This window comes from Dreissena polymorpha, chromosome 15 (assembly GCF_020536995.1).
Source record: "Dreissena polymorpha isolate Duluth1 chromosome 15, UMN_Dpol_1.0, whole genome shotgun sequence".
Taxonomy (NCBI): domain Eukaryota; kingdom Metazoa; phylum Mollusca; class Bivalvia; order Myida; family Dreissenidae; genus Dreissena; species Dreissena polymorpha.
In genome coordinates, this window is record NC_068369.1 from 11449237 (window position 1) to 11471084 (window position 21848).

The 21848-nt window shown below is 36.7% G+C and overlaps 1 protein-coding gene across 5 annotated transcripts; it reads left to right on the forward strand.

Moving 5' to 3' along the window:
- The first annotated feature begins 14 nt into the window (after positions 1 to 14).
- LOC127859985 (uncharacterized) lies at positions 15 to 19080 on the forward strand. Of its 5 annotated transcripts, none has more exons than XM_052397662.1 (6): positions 15 to 632; positions 1120 to 1275; positions 1582 to 1638; positions 15167 to 15251; positions 15676 to 15798; positions 17907 to 19080. In XM_052397662.1, exons 2-6 carry the CDS (start codon positions 1254 to 1256, stop codon positions 18166 to 18168), a joined length of 549 nt encoding a protein of 182 aa, XP_052253622.1. In that variant the 5' UTR covers positions 15 to 632; positions 1120 to 1253; the 3' UTR covers positions 18169 to 19080. The 5 variants fall into 5 exon arrangements, with proteins under 5 accessions (XP_052253622.1, XP_052253623.1, XP_052253624.1 ...); XM_052397663.1 differs by having other exon boundaries at positions 1176 to 1275; XM_052397664.1 differs by having other exon boundaries at positions 1236 to 1275.
- The last annotated feature ends 2768 nt before the right edge of the window (positions 19081 to 21848 follow it).

A 21848-nucleotide genomic window follows, 5' to 3' on the forward strand; every position in this document is an offset into this window, starting at 1 on the left:
TGTTGAAAATACAGTTGTATAGCTAATCAGTTTTGTAGTTCTCATAAGAGAAATATTATAACGTTTGTGTGATCAATATGAACTAAATGCTTATTGTGATATATATGGTACACAAAAGAGAATGTGCCATACATACCGGTAACACTGAACGGTTGTTGGTTGTGAACAGGCAAATACTCAAGGAAACAATTTTTTCTTTCGATGTACAGTATAAGGATGCAGTGTTTAGTTTCAGAAATTAAATGCAGATACATATATGTAGACATGGATATTTAAAACTGCTTACTGAAGGATTCCTTTTTTTTAAACTAAATCGTCAAACCGTTTGGGCTGTCATGTAGTTTAATAAACTGCAGTGAAAAAACACACACCATATAAAGCGTTGTTTACACTCAAACCTTCATGGAACATTGCTGGGTGTTATTATAATCTTTGTCTTTATTTGAAGGTTTAATAACTGAATTGGAAAAAAGTATTTAAAATGGGTACGAGAATTGTGAATATAAAATGAATTTTGTATTGCGTGAGAAATCAGTTTGGTGTTCAGTGAGCCAAAGCGTCCCAATAACAGACGACATAATTATTTATCATGACGTCACAGAGTTCGAGTGTTATTCAAACTTCTGCAACTGGTCAGTATCGACATATTTGAAAAAGAAACATTCATATTCCAGAATAGTAATGACTAGTGCCTTGCTTTTAAACATTCGTGTACGTTATAACATATAAATTATATAAAATGTATGCATATATTTTATATATCCTTTTTTTAACATAAATTGTAAATTAATTTAATATAATTCTTGAATTGTCGTTTCTCTATCTTGTCCAACGGTATTGCGTTAAAGATTTGATACATCTATTTATGTTTTACCATGTACCCATATACTATTTGAAATACATTTGGACGTATTGGAATGCGCATTTCACTAGAAAATATTAACTTGAGTTATTTAATTGCTCCATTTATTTAATAACATTGACGTATGAAGGACAATAATCTCGCGAATATAAGCTCACCCGAGAAAGCAAAATCGCGGGAGCACTTTTGTCCGCCCCTCCCTGGACAGCTTATCCGGATATCGTAAGTGACGCCGCGCCCGTTTCATATTGTTTTAGTTACTTGGACTTTGCCATGTTATCAATGAATGTTGAATCGTCCATTTTCCTTTAAGAACTGATATGTATTTGTCATTTGGTTTTATTGTAATATCCATGTCTCTTAAACCGGAAAGTTATGTTCCATCTTCGAGATGGTGAATTTATGGAGGTATGGTAAGTTTGTTATTTGGAATATGCACTTAACAATTGAGCAATGTATTGGATATTCCAAACATAAAAACAATTATTTTCTACGTAGTATTTGATAAGATTTTCTGTCCCTCCATTAAGCTATCGATTCCTTACAGATTTTAACCAATAGGCATAGAAAACAGATTTGTGTAATACAGGATATAGCCTTAACGTAATTCGCCGATGGTAAATACTAGTAATATATTATGGCCATACACTTATATGATTTCTTTATCACTTAGGCAATACTCCAAATATCAGTCTAATGCTACACACTGTGTATTTCAGGAACTCAGTCCAGTACCCCGCTCAGTGCGGACTCTTCCAGCAGTTTGCATTCTGAACGTAAGTATAGAGCTCTTTGTGGTATACATACATGTATACACAATAGGATGTGGTATGGCAAGCGGTTCGACGCATAATCCCAAGAAACTAGGTTTCTCATGAGAACCTAGGTTCTCAGAATGAGAACCTAGGTTCTCATGAGAACCTAGGTTTTCAAATGAGAACCTAGGTTCTCATAAGAACCTAGGTTTTCAAATGAGAACCTAGGTTCTTGTGAAAACCTAGGATACCAAACGAGAACTAAAGTTCTCAGAATGAGAACCTAGGTTCTCATGAAAATCTATGTTCTCATGAGAACCTAAGTTCTATGTGTCTATGAGAACCTAGGTTCTCATTTAAAACCTAGCTAGTTTCTCATGAAAACCTAGGTTCTCAAGCGTAAACCAAGGTTTTCAAATGAGAACCTAGGTTCTCATGAGAAACCTGGTTTCTTGGGATTTCATAAACCTTGGTTCTCATGAGAACCTAGGTTGTCATGAGAACCTAGGTTCTCGTGAGAAACCTGGTTTCTTGGGATTTCATAAACCTTGGTTCTCATGAGAACCTAGGTTCTCGTGAGAAACCTGGTTTCTTGGGATTTCATAAACCTAGGTTCTCATGAGAAACCTAGTTTCTTGGGATTAGGCGTCGAACCGCTTGCCATAATTATCCTCCAGTTGTCTCCCATTGCTTGGTACACGCTGGCGGCATATGTGTAAAATGAATAGAAATAGGCGTGAAACCGTTAATGTTTCTCCCCAAGAGCATTTTCTGAACAATGTTCAGACAATGCTCAGTAATATTCTACGAAACTTATCTGTTGAATATTTGTGACCACAGGCATTATCCGTCAGTGACCGCCTCTTGTTCATGTTTCCGTGCATGGTTGTTATTTAGGAATGAAATTAGTAAAGTAATCGGTCGACATTGGTCTGAACACGTTAATAAAAAATTGAACTGTTTATGTAATACATCTTTAATTTTAAATATTATTTTGAGACTAAAAATTCAGATCAATCGTTACATAATACATTGTTACAGCATTAAATGAGTTTCAAATATTCAATTCCCTTGTTCGGGCCTCAAACGACTGTACGGTACAGTTTTCTATTTTAAGTATGTCTGTGACCTACATGTAGGAAGCAATCATTATGGTATAAAATACAAGTTTTATCTCTATTGATTATGTGTAATAATGTATTATTCAATCGTAAGATATCGGCAACACTGCAAGAAAAACTTATGCGCTAAAGACTTTGCAAACATATTTCAATAACTTGAGATATCTGCAAAAATAAAGTTCTTAACGGCGTGTTTTCATTCTGTCCAGCCCGTGTGTAATCATATGTGAACCCCATTGATCCTGCGCCCTGAATAATATGTGTCCCGTATTCCAAACGAGCAAGTTTACGCCGTCCGACGCGTAATTCTGAAAACCTAGGTTCTGTGAGAACCTAGGTTTTCAGAGAACCTAGGTTTTCAGAGAACCTAGGTTCTCAGAGAACCTAGGTTTTCAAAGAACCTAGGTTCTCATGAGAACCTGGGTTCTATGAGAACCTTGGTTCTCATAATGAGAACCTATGGTTCCCAAATGAAAACCACGGATATGGCAAGCAGTTCGACGCATAATCCCAAGAAACTAGGTTTTTCATGAGAACCTAGGTTCTCATTCTGAGAACCTGGGTTCTCATGAAAACCTAGGTTTTCAAATGAGAACCTAGGTTCTCGTGAGAACCTAGGTTTTCAAATGAGAACCTAGGTTCTCATGAAAACCTAGGTTCTCATTTGAAAACTTGGGTTCTTGACGCCATGTGCAATCTTCAAGCGAGAACCTAGGTTCTCATTCTGAGAACCTAGGTTCTCATGAGAAACCTAGTTTCTTGGGATTATGCGTCGAACCGCTTGCCATACGGTTCGACGCATAATCCCAAGAAACTAGGTTTCTCAGAGAACCTAGGTTCTCTGAAAACCTAGGTTCTCTGAGAACCTAGGTTCTCAGAGAACCTAGGTTCTCATGAGAACCTAGGTTATTGAAATCCCAAGAAACCAGGTTTCTCACGAGAACCTAGGTTCTCATGAGAACCTAGGTTCTCATGAGAACCAATATGGCAAGCGGTTCGACGCATAATCCCAAGAAACTAGGTTTCTCATGAGAACCTAGGTTCTCAAAATGAGAACCTAGGTTCTCAGAATGAGAACCTAGGTTCTCGCTTGAAGATTGCACATGGCGTCAAGAACCCAAGTTTTCAAATGAGAACCTAGGTTTTCATGAGAACCTAGGTTCTTATTGGAAAACCTAGGTTCTCATGAGAACCTAGGTTCTCATTTGAAAACCTAGGTTTTCATGAGAACCTAGGTTCTCAGAATGAGAACCTAGGTTCTCATGAGAAACCTAGTTTCTTGGGACTATGCGTCTAACTGCTTGCCATATCCGTGGTTTTCATTTGGGAACCATAGGTTCTCTGAGAACCTAGGTTCTCTGAGAACCTAGGTTTTCAGAGAACCTAGGTTCTCTTGAGAACCTAGGTTCTCATTATGAGAACCAAGGTTCTCATAGAACCTAGGTTCTCATGAGAACCTAGGTTCTTTGAAAACCTAGGTTCTCTGAGAACCTAGGTTCTCTGAAAACCTAGGTTCTCTGAGAACCTAGGTTCTCTAGAACCTAGGTTCTCAGAGAACCTAGGTTCCATGAGAACCTAGGTTCTCTGAGAACCTAGGTTTTCAGATCCCTAGGTTTTCAGAATTACGCGTCGAACGGCGTAAACTTGCTCGTTTGGAATACGGGACACATTATTCAGGGCGCAGGATCAATGGGGTTCACATATGATTACACACGGGCTGGACAGAATGAAAACACGCCGTTAAGAACTTTATTTTTGCAGATATCTCAAGTTATTGAAATATGTTTGCAAAGTCTTTAGCGCATAAGTTTTTCTTGCAATGTTGCCGATATCTTACGATTGAATAATACATTATTACACATAATCAATAGAGATAAAACTTTATACCATAATGATTGCTTCCTACATGTAGGTCACAGACATACTTAAAATAGAAAACTGTGCCGTACAGTCGTTTGAGGCCCGAACAAGGGAACTGAATATTTGAAACTCATTCAATGCTGTAACAATGTATTATGTAACGATTGATCTGAATTTTTAGTCTCAAAATAATATTTACAATTAAAGATGTATTTCATAAACAGTTCAATTTTTTATTAACGTGTTCAGACCAATGTCGACCGATTACTTTACTAATTTCATTCCTCAAGAACACCCATGCACGGAAACATGAACAAGAAGAGGTCACCGACGGCTAATGCCTGTTGTCACAAATATTCAACAGATAAGTTTCGTAGAATATTACTGAGCATTGTCTGAACATTGTTCAGAAAATGCTCTTGGGGAGAAACATTCACGGTTTCACGCCTATTTCTATTCATTTTACACATATGCCGCCAGCGTGTACCAAGCAATGGGAGACAACTGGAGGTTAATTATGGCACGCGGTTCGACGCATAATCCCAAGAAACTAGGTTTCTCGGAGAACCTAGGTTCTCTGAAAACCTAGGTTCTCTGAGAACCTAGGTTCTCAGAGAACCTAGGTTCTCATGAGAACCTAGGTTATTGAAATCCCAAGAAACCAGGTTTCTCACGAGAACCTAGGTTCTCATGAGAACTTAGGTTCTCATGAGAACCAAGGTTTATGAAATCCCAAGAAACCAGGTTTCTCATGAGAACCTAGGTTCTCATGAAAACCTAGGTTCTCATGAGAACCTAGGTTTCTCATGAGAACCTAGGTTCTCATTTGAAAACCTTGGTTTACGCTTGAGAACCTAGGTTCTCATGAGAAACTAGGTTTTTCATGAGAACCTAGGTTCTCACAGACACATAGAACTTAGGTTCTCATGAGAACCTAGGTTCTCATGAGAACCTAGGTTCTCATTCTGAGAACTTAAGTTCTCGTTTGGTATCCTAGGTTTTCAAAAGAACCTAGGTTCTCATTTGAAAACCTAGGTTCTCATGAGAACCTAGGTTCTCATTTGAAAACCTAGGTTCTCATGAGAACCTAGGTTCTCATTCTGAGAACCTAGGTTCTCATTCTGAGAACCTAGGTTCTCATGAGAAACCTAGTTTCTTGGGATTATGCGTCGAACCGCTTGCCATAAACCAAGGTTTATGAAATCCCAAGAAACCAGGTTTCTCATGAGAACCTAGGTTCTCATGAAAACCTAGGTTCTCATGAAAACCTAGGTTTCTCATGAGAACCTAGGTTCTCATTTGAAAACCTTGGTTTACGCTTGAGAACCTAGGTTCTCATGAGAAACTAGGTTTTTCATGAGAACCTAGGTTCTCATAGACACATAGAACTTAGGTTCTCATGAGAACCTAGGTTCTCATGAGAACCTAGGTTCTCATTCTGAGAACTTAAGTTCTCGTTTGGTATCCTAGGTTTTCAAAAGAACCTAGGTTCTCATTTGAAAACCTAGGTTCTCATGAGAACCTAGGTTCTCATTTGAAAACCTAGGTTCTCATGAGAACCTAGGTTCTCATTCTGAGAACCTAGGTTCTCATGAGAAACCTAGTTTCTTGGGATTATGCGTCGAACCGCTTGCCATAAATCCATTATGATAATGCATCTTCTATTGGGTGTGGGGTGGGGGATGTGGATTCTGTTGTCACAAGATGAGACCCCTCAGACGTCACAAGCTTATTTCAACAGACGACATTAATGGAATGAATATCGAATATACATGTACTTAATGCCGCTCATTGGGTCATTGTCGACCTGAAATGGCTTGAAGTCGTCCGGGGTAACTAGAAGCCGATTCTTGTCACCCTAGGGTGACTTCAAGCCGATTCATGTCACCTTAGGGCGACTTTAAGCCGACCGGGTGACTAGAATCGGCATGAAGTCACCCCAGGGTGACATGAATCAGCTTCTATTCACCCCCGGGTGACTTCAAGCCATTTCAGGTCGACAATGAGCCTTAATGCCTGTACCAGCTATACCTGAGGTTTACCGCTTTGAACTGTTTAAAGGGATCTTTTCACCTTTTGGTAAATTGACAAAATTGAAAAAAGTTGTTTCAAATTCGCAAATTTTCGTTTTAGTTATGATATATGTGAGAAAACAGTAATACTGAACATTTACCATGGTCTCATATAGCCATTATATGCATCTTTTGACGATTTAAAACCCGCTTAAGATTGCTTATAAAAAGTATAAAATACGTGTCTTATAGATACTTGGCAGCATGGCCGAGCAGTCTAATTGGTTTTTACTCCAAAACTCCGGGGTCACTGGTTTGAGCCCTGCTGCGGGCTACTTTTGTTCCCTTTTTTAATTTTATTCTTGATATTTTACTGGAGCTTTTTAGATCCAATGTTTACATCTATCAATATAAAGCATTTAATGACAAACTTCAAAACATGTCAAAATCTGTGAAAAGGCCCCTTTAAAGTAGCCTTCACTGTGCGTCTGTGTCGACCCTGGAACCTTTACTATACAGAGGCAAACGTATGGCATCAACCATATCAACGGTATACATCTGCATATAAGGATATAAATTGCTGACTCGTTTAAAGGGGCCTTTTGACGTTTGGGGTAATTGACAAAATAAAAAAAATGATTCAGATTCGCAAATGCTCGTTGTAATTATGATATTTGCGAGGAAACAGTAATACTGAAAATTTACCATGCTCTAACATATCCATCATATGCATCTTTTGACGATTAAAAAACCTCAAAATTATAAAGCGTTGCAACGCGAAACGATTGAATAATTTGGAGAGTTCTGTTGTTGTCGTTTAATTTTGTGAAACCACGAAGATTTCTCAAATAACGTATAAAATACGTGCCTTATAGATACTTGGCAGGATGGCCGAGCGGTCGAATTGGTTTTTACTCCAGGACTCCGGGGGTCACTGGTTCGAGCCCTGCTGCGGGCTACTTTTGTTTCCCTTTTTTAATTTTATTCTTGATATTTTACTGGAGCTTTTTAGATCCAATGTTTTCATCTATCAATATAAAGCAGTTAATGACAAACTTCAAAAGAGTGGGTGTCGTCAGAATACAGGATAGCCAATCAACAATTGAGTGGGTGTCGTCAGAAAACAGGATAGCCAATCAACAATTGAGTGGGTGTCGTTAGAATACATCCATCTAATGCGTGTTTTAGTTCAGGGCCGGATAAAGCACTAGGCTAACAAGGCTGCAGCCTTGGTCCCGATTTTTAAGGGGCTCCAACGGCAGGCCAGTTTGCCAATGTGTGTTCTTTCTTTATTACGCCATTTAACGACTCTATCGGGATTGCAGTAGAAAATTTCTGTGTGATTTTACCAGTTTCCCGATGTATATCCTATTTTTACCGTTTTGTTCGCTTTGATTTATTATGCTTTCAATTTTCTTTCTATGTTGTATATCTATTCAGAACCATTAGTCTCTCTGTTTATTATACGATTTGCCCGTATGGTCATGACAACATCTTGGCCGTTTAGTTCGCTTTGAATTATTATGCTATATGGATACACCAGTGGGGGGGGGGGGGGGGGGTGGCTCTTAAGATATGTAGCACAACATTGCGTCTTTGTGTTGTCGGGCTTGTGATGTATATCCAATAGTAGCGGAGCCAATCACTGGCTTCTTTATGTTGTTTACACCGTGTCACGGTTTTAAAGGGGCCTTTTCACAGATTTTGGCATTTTTTAATTTATTCATTAAATGCTTTATATCGATAAATGTAAACATTGGATCGTAACAGCTCCAGTAAAAAATCAAGAATAAAGTTTAAAAAAGGAAAAGAACATTGCCCAATCCAGGTTTCGAACCAGTGACCCCTGGAGTCCTGCCAGAGTCCTGAAGTAAAAACGCCTTAGCCTACTGAGCTATTCCGCCGAGTACACATACTGGACGTATTTTATACCTTATATAAGCAATCTTCGTAGTTTCACAAAATTTAACGACAAAAACAGAACTCTCCAAATTATTCAATCGTTTCGCGTTGCAACGCTTTATAATTTTTAGGTTTTAAAATCGTCAAAAGATGCATATAATGGCTATATTAGACCATGGTAAATTTTCAGTATTACTGTTTCCTCATAAATATCATAACTAAAACGAAAATTTGCGAATCTGAAACAACTTTTTTCAATTTTGTCAATTTACCAAAGCGTGAAAAGATCCCTTTAAAGCTCAATTTACCGCATATGTTTATAACCTGTCAATTATTTTTTTCACACACCATTTCTCGATAAGTCTACGGACAGATTACCACACTAACCTATAGGGTATTTCACTGACTTATCGGATTACTGACACGAGCCACAAGGATATCTCACTGTTTCTGAAAATTATACAACTCGAATCACAGACACGAAAAACAGGTTCAATATACAGAAGTTTGCTATCGTTTTTTTCCACACTTTCTATAGCATAGTTGATTGTCTTATTGTAGAACTTCGCAAGAGGTTGAGGTAATATTCTGGCCTTGACAAACTATTTGATTTCATGACAAAGTTTGAGTCTCTCACCTTGCATGATCTACGTAAATGTGCAACGCATCTAGTGGAGTCTTATCCAGATGACATTAAGGCGTCTTTTGTTGACGAGATCGTTCAACTCAAAGCCATCTCCATGTTCAAATGTATCAGATTGCCCTTTATATCACATACATGTAAAATAATAGAAGATGCTTTAGGTTTTGTTGATGTGAAGTTAGTATTCGAATTAAAATATATCGGTTCGGTTTAAACACGAAATCCTATGCAAGCGCGAAGAAGAAACCTGAATATGTAACGTTATACATAAAGTAAATGTATTCGATTTATTTTGTTTTGATTAACTTAAGAAATGCTTGCATTATATTTTCTAAACCCAATAACACATTTGCTACGGGTGATAAAGGAATAAGGAACAGTTCCTTATTCCTTATTCGAATAAGGAACTAGGAAAAGGAATCAACTTACTATCCATTCTTAGAAGCGGACCCATTCTATGCATAGATAGTGACGTCACTACGTTATTATCACCTCTATACTTAGACGCATCACACACCTCCATTTGGAGGCATTTATGACTACGACACAAAAAAGTCCGCGGATGAATGAAGAATTTGCTTTATAAGTAAACATTCGTGTTATGATTTAAAAGTTAAGTACTATTTTGTTCAGTATTACGGTCTTATGTTAGTATCAATTAAAATTTTCGTTAGTTTTCAACAATTTCGCTCTTTATTCACTTTTTTTAAACTGTACTTTCACTTTCGGTTGTATAACAACATGTATCCTTTATTGACGAAAGTTTGCAATGAAATAGCGTTTTCAAAACCGCTTAAAAAGTTTCAGAAGGTGTGTCTGATGCATGTTTTGAATAGACACAATGTCATAGCTATATTGCCGACTAGTATGGGAACAATTTGATATTTCAAGTGGCTCCATTTGCATTGCAAGAGAAGTTCAAATTGACTTGCTCAGTTTGTTAAATTTTGACACCCTAATTATATATTTTTTTATAAGTGCCTAATAGATTTTTTTCTTCAAATAATTGAGATCAATGAAAAATTAAGTAAAAGCACAGCATTGATGTTCTATGATGGTCATTTTAGTGGAATAGTATGTTACAATAAAACAATTATAACTATTGAATTAATGAATTTAGATTAGGTGTCATCTTTAAATGGGGTAGTAATTCATTATATGAGATTAGCACATTACAAAGTTGAAAATAAATAACACTTTAATGACTTACCATAGTAAAATAAAGTAGCATAGAATATGTTGCAGGTCATAAAATATAAAACTGAAGTTGAAGAAGCTTTACAAATATTTTACACTGACAACACTGTAGATTTTCCAAAAAAATCCTTCCTATCTACCTGCCCTAGTTTTATTACATTAGCTAATCATATTATTATATTATTAAATATCAATACATTTGATTACATTAGCTAATTATATTATTGATAATGAAATACTTTGCAAGGAAAGTCCAATTCTGTTTTAATTAGTCTTCATAAGCTACTAGTAAAATTGAAAATATCAGTGACATCCAATAATTGGATTATATGCGTATGAATGCATATTTTTTTTGACAGGTACTTAGTACCCTATTTAATTGGATTAAAAACAACAAATTACTATAGTTCCACAACCCAGCCCAAGTTTACTCAAACTGAATTAATTTATCAATTGATCCTATTTAATTATATTAAAAACAACATGTGTAAGATTTTAAGAATATTTCCCATGTATTCCTCTAGTATTCCTCTAGTACACCAACATGCACTTACTAATAATTTACATGCACTCCTTAAACAGTTAAACAAAAATAATGAATGATTACCGGTAATCCAAAGAAAACAACAAACAAACAACCCTATAAAAAGTTAATTACATAAGATTACATAAGCAAAATAATCACATTGATAATAAAACAAGATTATAATTCAACCAAACCATTATAAATTTATTGTGGGGTGGGGGGATGTAAGCACTAAAACTAAAATGGGGGGAAATGTCTGGGGAGGGAACATCTTAGGGGGGCGGGGCGTCCGGAATTCCTGCTAAGGGCGACAGTGTTGTTATTGTGTCTTTAGAAGAAATAATTGAAGGTAAGTACTCTTTGATGTATACCCATCCAGAAGCATTTTTGAGCATATCAATTGGAACAGCAATATTGAGTGCATTTGAAAGAGATATAACTGTTTCATGCATTGCTTTTGATGAAGCCCACATGGTCCTTAAATGGTAGCTTTTCTATTAGGGAATTTTATACTTATTTTTTACTCTACAATCTAGCTCTTTTGTCATAAAATGAGAAGTTTTATTATCCAACAGGTTTTGTGTTTGAACATCTTATAATACCGAAGTCCCATCATATAATGATCATCACAATCAGCAGCAGCATTATCATATTCATTATCACCATCGTTAGCAGCAGCATCATTGTGTTGTATGATCAGAATACAATACAAATACAAACACAACCATTACAACTCTTACTACTACTACTACAACTAATTAATTAATTATCTACTACTACAACAAGAACAACAACTACAACTACTACTACTACTGATTTAATTTCTACTGCTACTAGTCTACTACTACTACTACTACTACTACTACTACTACTACTACTACTACTACTACAACTACTACTACTACAACTACTACTACTACCACCACCACCACAACCACTTCTACTACTACTTCTACTACTACTTCTTGGTACACCAGTTCTTGTTGTCCATGGAGACGATAATGAGAACTCTCCCAGAGTATGGATCGAACCCACGCCCAGCGGACAACATTCTATACACGGATAATACACCACAGCGACCATGAATTAATATTTGACGCCATGTGCATAATTCACCTTATTACAAAAAACATGGAATTCACAAAATGACTGAAAATGCTTTAAAATAAATGCAAATTTGAAATTTGAAACAAAACAACCTAAGCAATACATAATAAGAAACACTACATTATTGAAACACTGATACCATGAACATTTTTGGGTGAAACACCTTATGTACATGTACCAGACCTTTTATGTACTACCTGTACTTTGAAACTTTACATACCACCTTCATAAAATATAGGTGTTATTGTCCATTCATTCATTGCAGTCCTAATGAATCAAGGTCATTCTCTAAACATGATTAAAGTCTAAAGATAAAAATAATTTTTTTTTTACAGTTTGAACATTTATTATAAGGTCATTCTCTCTTCTCTTCAAAGTATCACATTTCAATTTTACAATATAATACAAACATTTTAGACTTTATAATCCTTAGTCAGGATAAGATAAGAGACAAATGAATTTTTATAATTTACTTCAATTTCAGGTAAGACTAATAAATCATTTATTAAGTACTACATGTACTTGGGCTAATAAATTACAATAAGACACTCAGTGACACTTAGACAATCTGACATAAAATAAAATCTATGGCCAATATATAAGTCTAAATTCATAAATAATATCACACAAAATACATTACATCAATAACACACATTCATATTAAATAAGTTATCTCTATATATTATAAATATGGTACATAAAGTGTCAGATAGTGGTACATAAAGAGTTGGTACATAAACAGAGTGGTACGTGAGGTGTCACATTCAACATTTTAAAAATCAGTAAACAATTTATGGACTTCATTGTTTTGCATATACGCAATCAAAGCATATTTATTAAAAATTAAAACACATTGTTCATGTCTGTATCTTTTAATTTATACATGCATCAACTATTCTGGTTATTAATACATTTTTTAAATTATATATAAACAAGAGCATATATTTTTCGCAAATGGGATCTATAAATTCCCAATGGAAGGTTTCCACACAAAAATAATATTTTAATAATTATATAAACATGTAAATTATCTCAAAGTCAAGCTAAATAAGTTGAACCTTAAAATATATCTTATTAAAATCACTATTATTATCAATTTCAAAGTATTTTTGATCATAAAAGCAACAATATTAATCTCCCAAATTAACTCAAAAGAACACGTTATTTTCCAATTTAAAGGGATCTTTTCACGCTTTGGTAAATTGACAAAATTGAAAAAAATTGTTTCAGATTCGCACATTTTCGTTTTAGTTATGATATTTGTGAGGAAACAGTAATACTGAACATTTACCATGGTCTAATATAGCCATTATATGCATCTTTTGACGATTTTAAAACCTAAAAATTATAAAGCGTTGCAACGCGAAACGATTGAATAATTTGGAGAGTTCTGTTTTTGTCGTTAAATTTTGTGAAACTACGAAGATTGCTTATATAAGGTATAAAATACGTCAAGTATATATACTCGGAGGAATAGCTCAGTAGGCTAAAGCGTTTTTACTTCAGGACTCTGGCAGGACTCCAGGGGTCACTGGTTCGAAACCTGCTCCGGGCAATGTTCTTTTCCTTTTTTTAATTTTATTCTTGATTTTTTACTGGAGCTTTTACGATCCAATGTTTACATTTATCAATATAAAGCATTTAATGAATAAGTTAAAAAATGCCAAAATCTGTGAAAAGGCCCCTTTAAAGGGACCCAGCCCCATTCCCAAAATGGTGATAAAAACACTGGCATATAAATTTAATGGAAAACATACAATATTATGTCAAATAAAATAAAGCTGTAAAAAATCTCACCTGCTCGTCTTTGATGTTGCAATAAGCACATTCAGCATTTTCAGTATCTACTAAATAAATATATGAAAGTGCCAAATGTCCAAGATACCATGATGTCCTCCTCAAAATGTTAGATCCTTCGAACTCCATTTTATTTTATCCCTGATTAATCCTCTCACACAGTAGGCCTACATGTACAATTCCTTGTAATGTTCACAGCGTTTATTTTAAAGCGTTTACGTTTTCAAATTTCAGCAGGTATTTAATTATAAATATTTATTTATGATTTAGATTTATTTACTATTTCGAAGATACAGTATTGCAACGTGTTTAGTTAGTCTAATTTCGTGTTTAGGGGTTCTTACAAACAATAGACTGACATGAAAAGTGGCTCCTTTTGAAGCACAAACTGCATCCACATATATATTACAGCTGGCCCGGTTTGATGGGGCCTGTTTTTGATAATAATTAATTACCAGTTTTCACTTCCGTGTTTATTATGTTTACCAACGCCATGATGGAAAAAAGTCCGTTTCCCACAATGCTTAGCGCGCATTCACACAGGTCAGTAAGACCGGTGTGACACAATGGAAGCGGACCAAGACAGAACCATCACCCACATGAATGATCTGAAGAAGTTAGATGGAGGTCAACTACAGACAAACTTTCAACACGTTATCATCGCTGTACGAATATGCTTAACAATGCCAGTTAATACCTGTCAAAGTGGGAGGTCATTTTCTACATTATCACGCGTGAAAAACTATCTTATGAATACCATGAATACGGAAAGGATGACAGCATCGGGGTTATTGTCTATTGAATGCCAATGTCTCCGAGAACTAGACTTCACACAGCTGATCGATGACTTTGGCCAGCAGAAGTGTCGTTGAAGAGAATTATAGGCTGGAATCTGTCACGTGTAGCATGTTTATTAAGTTCAGTTAATAATATTGTTATACATTGTTTAACTTGTTTTGCTATATATATAATGTAACTTACAACTATGTACACAAACAAATTATCTGATCTTTGTAGTTGTAGTTGATTTTCAATATACAGAAGGGGACCAGAGGAAAGGGGGCCCTCAAAACATGTGCAGCCTTGGGCCCCAAAACAGCTTAATCCGGCCCTGTTTTAGTTTCTGTTTATCATGGGCGTCTTACATATAATACGAACACAAGGCAACAGTTGGGTCACACATACATAGGTTTTAGGCGTATACATGTAATATAGAAAATCTCTAAGTCCGACGTCATCGGGCCGAAAAGAGAACAGTTCATAAGGAAAAAAGACCATCTGCGTATTACAAATAAATTAAACGCATGATTGTTTTAATGGACATAGTTTGCAACATGCCGTGTGTCCTATATTGACAAACAACACGTGTATTTTGTTGTTTTAGTGCCCATGTACATAGGAATCAGTCTGGGCGGTGGGGTGCTGTTATGCCTGATTATTTTAGTGACTGTCATCTGCTATAAACGAAGGTAAGGTTAACCGCATATGTGATACTTAAGCACTGTCTGTCAACCTAAACAATACATTTTGTTCTGATCGATTACGTCATATGATATACGTGTTCATGAGCTAATAATAAGCATGGCCATTACTCTCTTCAACAAAGCCATACTTTATGTAATATTGTTATACATAATGTGTGATATGACATAATACATGATATCATTTTGTGTGAAAATAGTTAATATTTTGTTCTGATAGTTAGAAAACATAAAAGTTTTCTTTCATTTAGAAAGCTTCCTCAGGGAAATATATATGAATAACGTTTATACTATAAAATACAACATTATTTAAAAACGTTGCATGTTATGATAAAATTGTGAAGGGCATGCATACAATAGTTAGTGATTTGCAGATAGAGAAAAACACATGACACATTCTTACTTTCTCCAGAGCGTTCACCTATACGGGCAACAGACGCGCTAGCGGCCGACAGCTGTTTATTCGGGGTTTCAGTTTCGCGTCCAATCGTGGAGTCATTGACAGTACGGCAGAGTTCGAGTTTGACACATCCAGGTAGCATATCTGACAATAATATTACCATCACAATATGCCGTGTTATTCACAAACAATAATAACAAAAAAAAACAATAAAACAGAAAATTTATTTTAATTTAATACACATTGATTTAATATTGACAAAAAATCAAAATTACAGCTCTCTTAATGTTTTCGTCACGGGGAGGTAAGGTAAATACAAAGTTTTGTTTTCACTAAAATCACCAAAAAGCATATGATAAGAAGGTCGATAAAACCTGTATGTTAACTTTTTTACTATACACAAGGTATTGCCCACTCTTAAAGCACATTTCTTAAGAAATCTTTTGTTACCATTTCGCTATATACATTAAAGTGTATTTGCGATCATGATCGAAATTAGCAAAAAGATAGCAAAACTCAACCTGGAATTACGGTAATAAAGTTTGCAAATAAATCAGGTAAAATTGTCTGCAAGCTCTACGCTAAACTCGCATATGAATGGTAGCCACTCAAGTGCGTGCCATATTCGGGATGCTTTACTGACTAAAACCAACATATCGCCCCCTTGGTGCAAAAGGGTACCACGTGACATTAAAATTAGAAGGCACATGGTACTTTTTGCACCAATGGAGCGATATATTCTTTAAGATGCATGATTGTCGTAGAGTTCCGTGATCAATACAAATATACATAAAGAGTCAAAATACTTTATGTCATCTTTTCACATGTATATGTTAAAGACTCCGTATGCTTTTCTACAAAATTATGCAGACGACTACAGAATATTGTAACTTGGCTTACGATTTAAATAATTCAAGTTTTTTTTTCTTCTTTAATTTTCTTGACTTCGAATACCGTTTTAACCGAAGGACTGTTTTTAAGATTAAATGTTATAATGTACGCATTAGTGAAAATTGTTAGACGGAAAATGCTAGTGATATACATAAATATACTTCCTCCACAATTTTAAATAACAGAAAAACAACTCTTGTTATGTATGAAACAGACCCAGGCAAGCATAATATTTTAGTTGAATAGAAGATGCAATTAAGTGACATGTACTCGTCATTTCATAAAAAATGGCAAAACAACTCTCATACATAATGTTATTGCAATGAATCATGCCCTCACCCCCTGTGGGCATTGCAAAACAATGATAACCCCGAATTTTGCTTCGAATTCCAAGTCAAATGGAACTTTCCGTTTAAAACGATAGACACTTCATTCCAAATATTGAAGGATTTTAACCCATTTATGCTTAGTGGACTCTCTCATTCTTCTAAATTGGATCAACTTATTTCCAAAATTAGGGGTGTCTAGTATATTTATTTCTATATTTAGAATATTTCTTATAGAAATTCCTTTAAGCAAACAGCGCAGATCCGGATGAGACGCCGTATTATGCCTTTTTTTCTAGACGCTAGACATAAATGGGTTAATCTGGCTACTGTATCCTTTAATCGAAAATTCACTGTTGTCTTACATAAGTTTTTAAACATAGCGTTCGTGTACACTCTTTAAAGTATAACACAAATTAAATACCTATAATCATATGCAATAACAATACTTTATATATGAGAACCGACCATCATCGTGTGGTGTGCAATTGCTGCAGGCTTTGATACGAACCAGTCAAATCCTGTGCGGAGATTTTTTTGCGTCAAATATTTTTTTCAAAAGGTCAAACGTTAAGTGAAAAATCGCAAAAGGTCAATCAATCAGACACGCTAGAAATGGATTGTTATTTTCTATTGGAGACTTATCTCTCTTTATTTAAATATTGCAAATATAAGAAGCAGGTAAAGGTTCGCAAATAACCGGCTATGCTATCATTGCTAATGTTTTGGACATTCAGATGTAATTTGTGCCAGGAATAAAACAATAATATATATTATATACTTGTTTTATTGATGCTTGTTTTCATATTTAATATGCATTTTGAACAATTAAGTGAATTTAAACTGAAAAGGAGTGGGTAATGATGTCCCTGAAGCGCTCACATTAGTTGACATGATCACCCATTTTTTACTTTACGTGATCCAGGTCTAAACAAAGCCTAGATATAATCAAGAAAACATTCAAACTAGGTTACATCGTACAAAGGTCACATAAGAGGCATTTAGAGTTGCTGTCCATGCTTTCAGGTACAGCCCAGAAGGGAGTCCTTGCGTGAACGCACAAAACGCAGCTGACGTCTCCAAATCTAACCGCGCTCCGAAGAAACCGAACAGGCGCAAAACGCGAACGTCTTCATCCAACGCCAAGTACGAGAACGTAACGCTGGATCCGGTCACGGGCAAAATGTTGCACAAAAGCGACACTATGAATTCGGACATTCCATACATGGATTCAACAATGGAGAGTCGCCTGTCACACGATGATACTCTGGATGACGTGTTTATATAGCCCGTTTTAGGCAAAGTGACTGTCTGTCGGATATCAATATGAAGTGACTGTATGTCGGATATCAATACATGGATTCCATTTTGAAGAGCCGACTTACGCTATATTGTCTTGTTCTGAGAAAACTGGGCTTAATGCATATGCGTAAAGTGCCGTCCCAGATTAGCCTGTGCAGTCCACACAGGCTAATCAGGGACGACACTTTCCGCTTTTATGGTATTTTTAGTTTGAAGGAAATCCCTTCTTACCGAAAATCAAGTTTAAGCGGAAAGTGTCGTCTCTGATTAGCCTGTGCGGACTACACAGGCTAATCTGGGACGACACTTTACGCACATGCATTATAACCAGCTTTCACAGAACAAGACACGTATTATAACTAGATAGCAACGTGTTTTATTGCCCGTTTCGGATAAACATCGACATTTTACATGTGCTTCTGACTTTCTATACATTGATTCAACTTTGAAGAGCCGTTTGTCACACAATGATATACTAGATTGCAACTAGTTTGTATAGCCGGTTTAAGGATAAGAAGGATATTGTAAATGACAACGTGATTGTACATTTAAAAACGTTTGCAAAATAATTATACACAACTACGTGATTGTGTGCAGTTTACTGTACGTAGACCTTTGATACGATGGACTTTTTCGTCATTTGCGGCTCAGGTAGAAGTGTGTGGTTCGCATCGACTGGATACGTGTGCTCTTACATTGTTTTCGAAGTTCACAAAACCGTTCTTAAAATATTTATTTCGCTATTATTATATTGGTAACTTTGTTTGATTACATTAATATTAAGGCTTGTCTTGGACATAAATATTTAGGCTTGTCTTTGACGAGTACTGAATACTAGTTTTAATTACCACTGCCATACATTCGACCCTTTCATTACACTATATTAGGTAATTATTAATACAGTTTATTATTGTGCAGTTATTTCCAAATCTGAGGAGTATACATACGTATCTTCGTTTTGTGTTGCTAAAATACGCTTTAAGCAAAGAAAGCTCACCAATCGCAAACACATGTTGGATTTTTCTTACGTCATCACTGGTGTCACTTGCATTTTGGCCTGGGGCGAAGCCCTAAGGCCATAGTAACGATACACATTTCTGAGACAGTCAGAATTGGCTGGCTGCCAAAACCCACGAATGAATGAATTCCCAAAAGTCCGATTTACCACTTGGCGGTAATTCATGCGCAATCAATGAAGTTCTTCGCAGATCTCAATAACCCGCCTTGTAAATACAGAACATCACTATATAACATGACAGTGTCATAAAACGTGTAAAAATATCATTGAAGCAAAATTGCTTAGCATTGGCTTCGACATAGTTTGTATTATTGTTTGCATATTCATGCGAGAATAAGTTCCTCACTTGACGGTCTAGGCCGAAAAGATACGAGTGTCTACGGAGACAGTAAGAAGATTTTTTTCTGATACATTTTTGGAAGACATTACATTTGGTATTTATAAACATATTTAAAGATATTGTTATTTTATTTTGCGTTAACGAGACATTCAAGAAAAAAGAAAATGAAAAAAAAAACAACAACAAATATTCATGATCATTCTCGGAAATATACGAAGTTATCGGATATGAGATTTCACTGCGCAGATCGAGCGCGCAAATCGAGCGCGAAAAGTTCTACGTGAGACAACGTACACAATCTGTACACCGTTCTTTATCAGGGTAAAGGCCCAGTCTCACTATGATGCCGGCGGAGCCCCTTTGCGTGATCCGGGATCTACCGGGGCTCTACCGGGATGAACCGGGGTTCCATCGGGGACGACCGGGATGAACCGGGGAAAACAGGGGCTCCACCGGGAAAGTATTAAAATGTTAAATACCTCCGGGAGTCACCGGGAAGGACCGGCGCGGCACCGGGAACAACCGGGACGGCACCGTAGCTCCACCGGGGCCCATACAGACCCCGGCAGAGCTACGGCAACGCCCCGGTGAATGCCGTTAGAGTCCCAGTATAACTACGATATATAAGAAAACAGGAGCTCTGCCGGAACGCCACCGGCATTCACCGGGGCTCCGCCGTGGCATTACCAGCGACGATCGGGGTAAAACCGGGGCGTTGCCGTAGCTCTGCCGGGGTCTGATGACGGTATAGACAAGGTGAGTGCCGGCGGTGTTACGGTATACCGGGGCTCTGCCGGCTTTCACCGGGGCACTACCGGCGACAACCGGGGCTATGCAGGGACGCTGCCGGCTTTCACCGGGGCACTACCGGCGACAACCGGGGCTCTGACGGGATAAACCGTAGCCAGTCCGGGTTGACCGGGACTCTGCCGGACTGTTGATCGGCTTCAAGGGGGGCGGCACAGGGAAATAGTGTGACTGCGTTAAAACGTTAAAAAATTTCTACGAATCATCACGGTCCTCGCCGGTCGACCGGCGTTAGCAAACCGGGATGGACCGGGGCTCTACCGGCAAAAGTGCGACTTGGGCTTAAGTGGATTTTCTTTTTCTATACACATTACAAAGGAAGTACGAGTGTTTTCCTGATCTGTTAATTATGTAATAGAAAGCTATTTTAGGCTATTGAAAGTGATTTATTTGACGCCAACAATAACAGTTTATCGCGGCCATGTTGTTGTTGTTGTATATCTTCACCGCCTATGTAGACGAACCTCTACAAGATCTGTAGAGTGGAACAAAAGGTTATCGTTCCCACAACCAGTATCGTGTTGTCCTCCACCGTCTATGTACACTGTAGTATATACACAACTTTTGTCTTGTCTTACAGTCTCTGAGCTTCTGCACTCAGCCGCTAGGGTCAATCCGTATAAATTCGGACAAAACATCGTAAATACATTTTACGTCACACTAAACCTAGCCCCAGGCCTTCAGCGCTTTGATTTGGTATGGAAACGACTGACATATACGTTTGTAAGAGCGATCTTTACCAGCTACTCGTGTATGCGGGTCTCTCCCACAAATTTTCCACCACAACGTTTGAACGAGGCTGAATTGAACACAGCAAAGCGAACTTTGCTGCGTGGAATCATCCGTTTCTTGAAATCTCGCGTTTAAAAAGGACATTCACATGTAAATCGGTCACTGGTTATAAATACCTATTAAACTAGTTTCAATGCCCTCGGTGAGCGGACAATTAAGATATTAAAATGTTTCATTATTCATTTCATTATAAAGCGTGACAATAAATAGCGACATTAATACTTATTTTGACGCGATTTTTTTTATCAAACAACATCTAGGGGAGATAACGCACGCAATACTAATGTACATTAGATGTTGTTAAGATATATTCACTGTAATGTAGAAAGTACAAAGTAGCATCCAGTGCAAAGTATTAAGATAGTTTGTTGTCCGTTTTCAGTCACGCTCAACAGCTCAAGGTTCAATTGGCATAAATATTCGTACTTATAATTGGTTGAGTTCCATATAGAAACGACAATCCGTATTACCGGTATTTAAGGTATCATAACGATTACAATTTCCAATAACATATCTACAGAAAAGGACAAATGCTTATTAGTCGAGAATGGATTGGAATATTTCCAATAGACAGTTTAACGGATTTTAGTAGCACTAGTTAGTTCACTAGAAATATTCGTAGACAATTAGCACATTTTATGTAGAAAATATAACACAAGGAAAACGATCGTTTGAAAGTACAATCAACTCGTTCAACCAATGCGTAGTT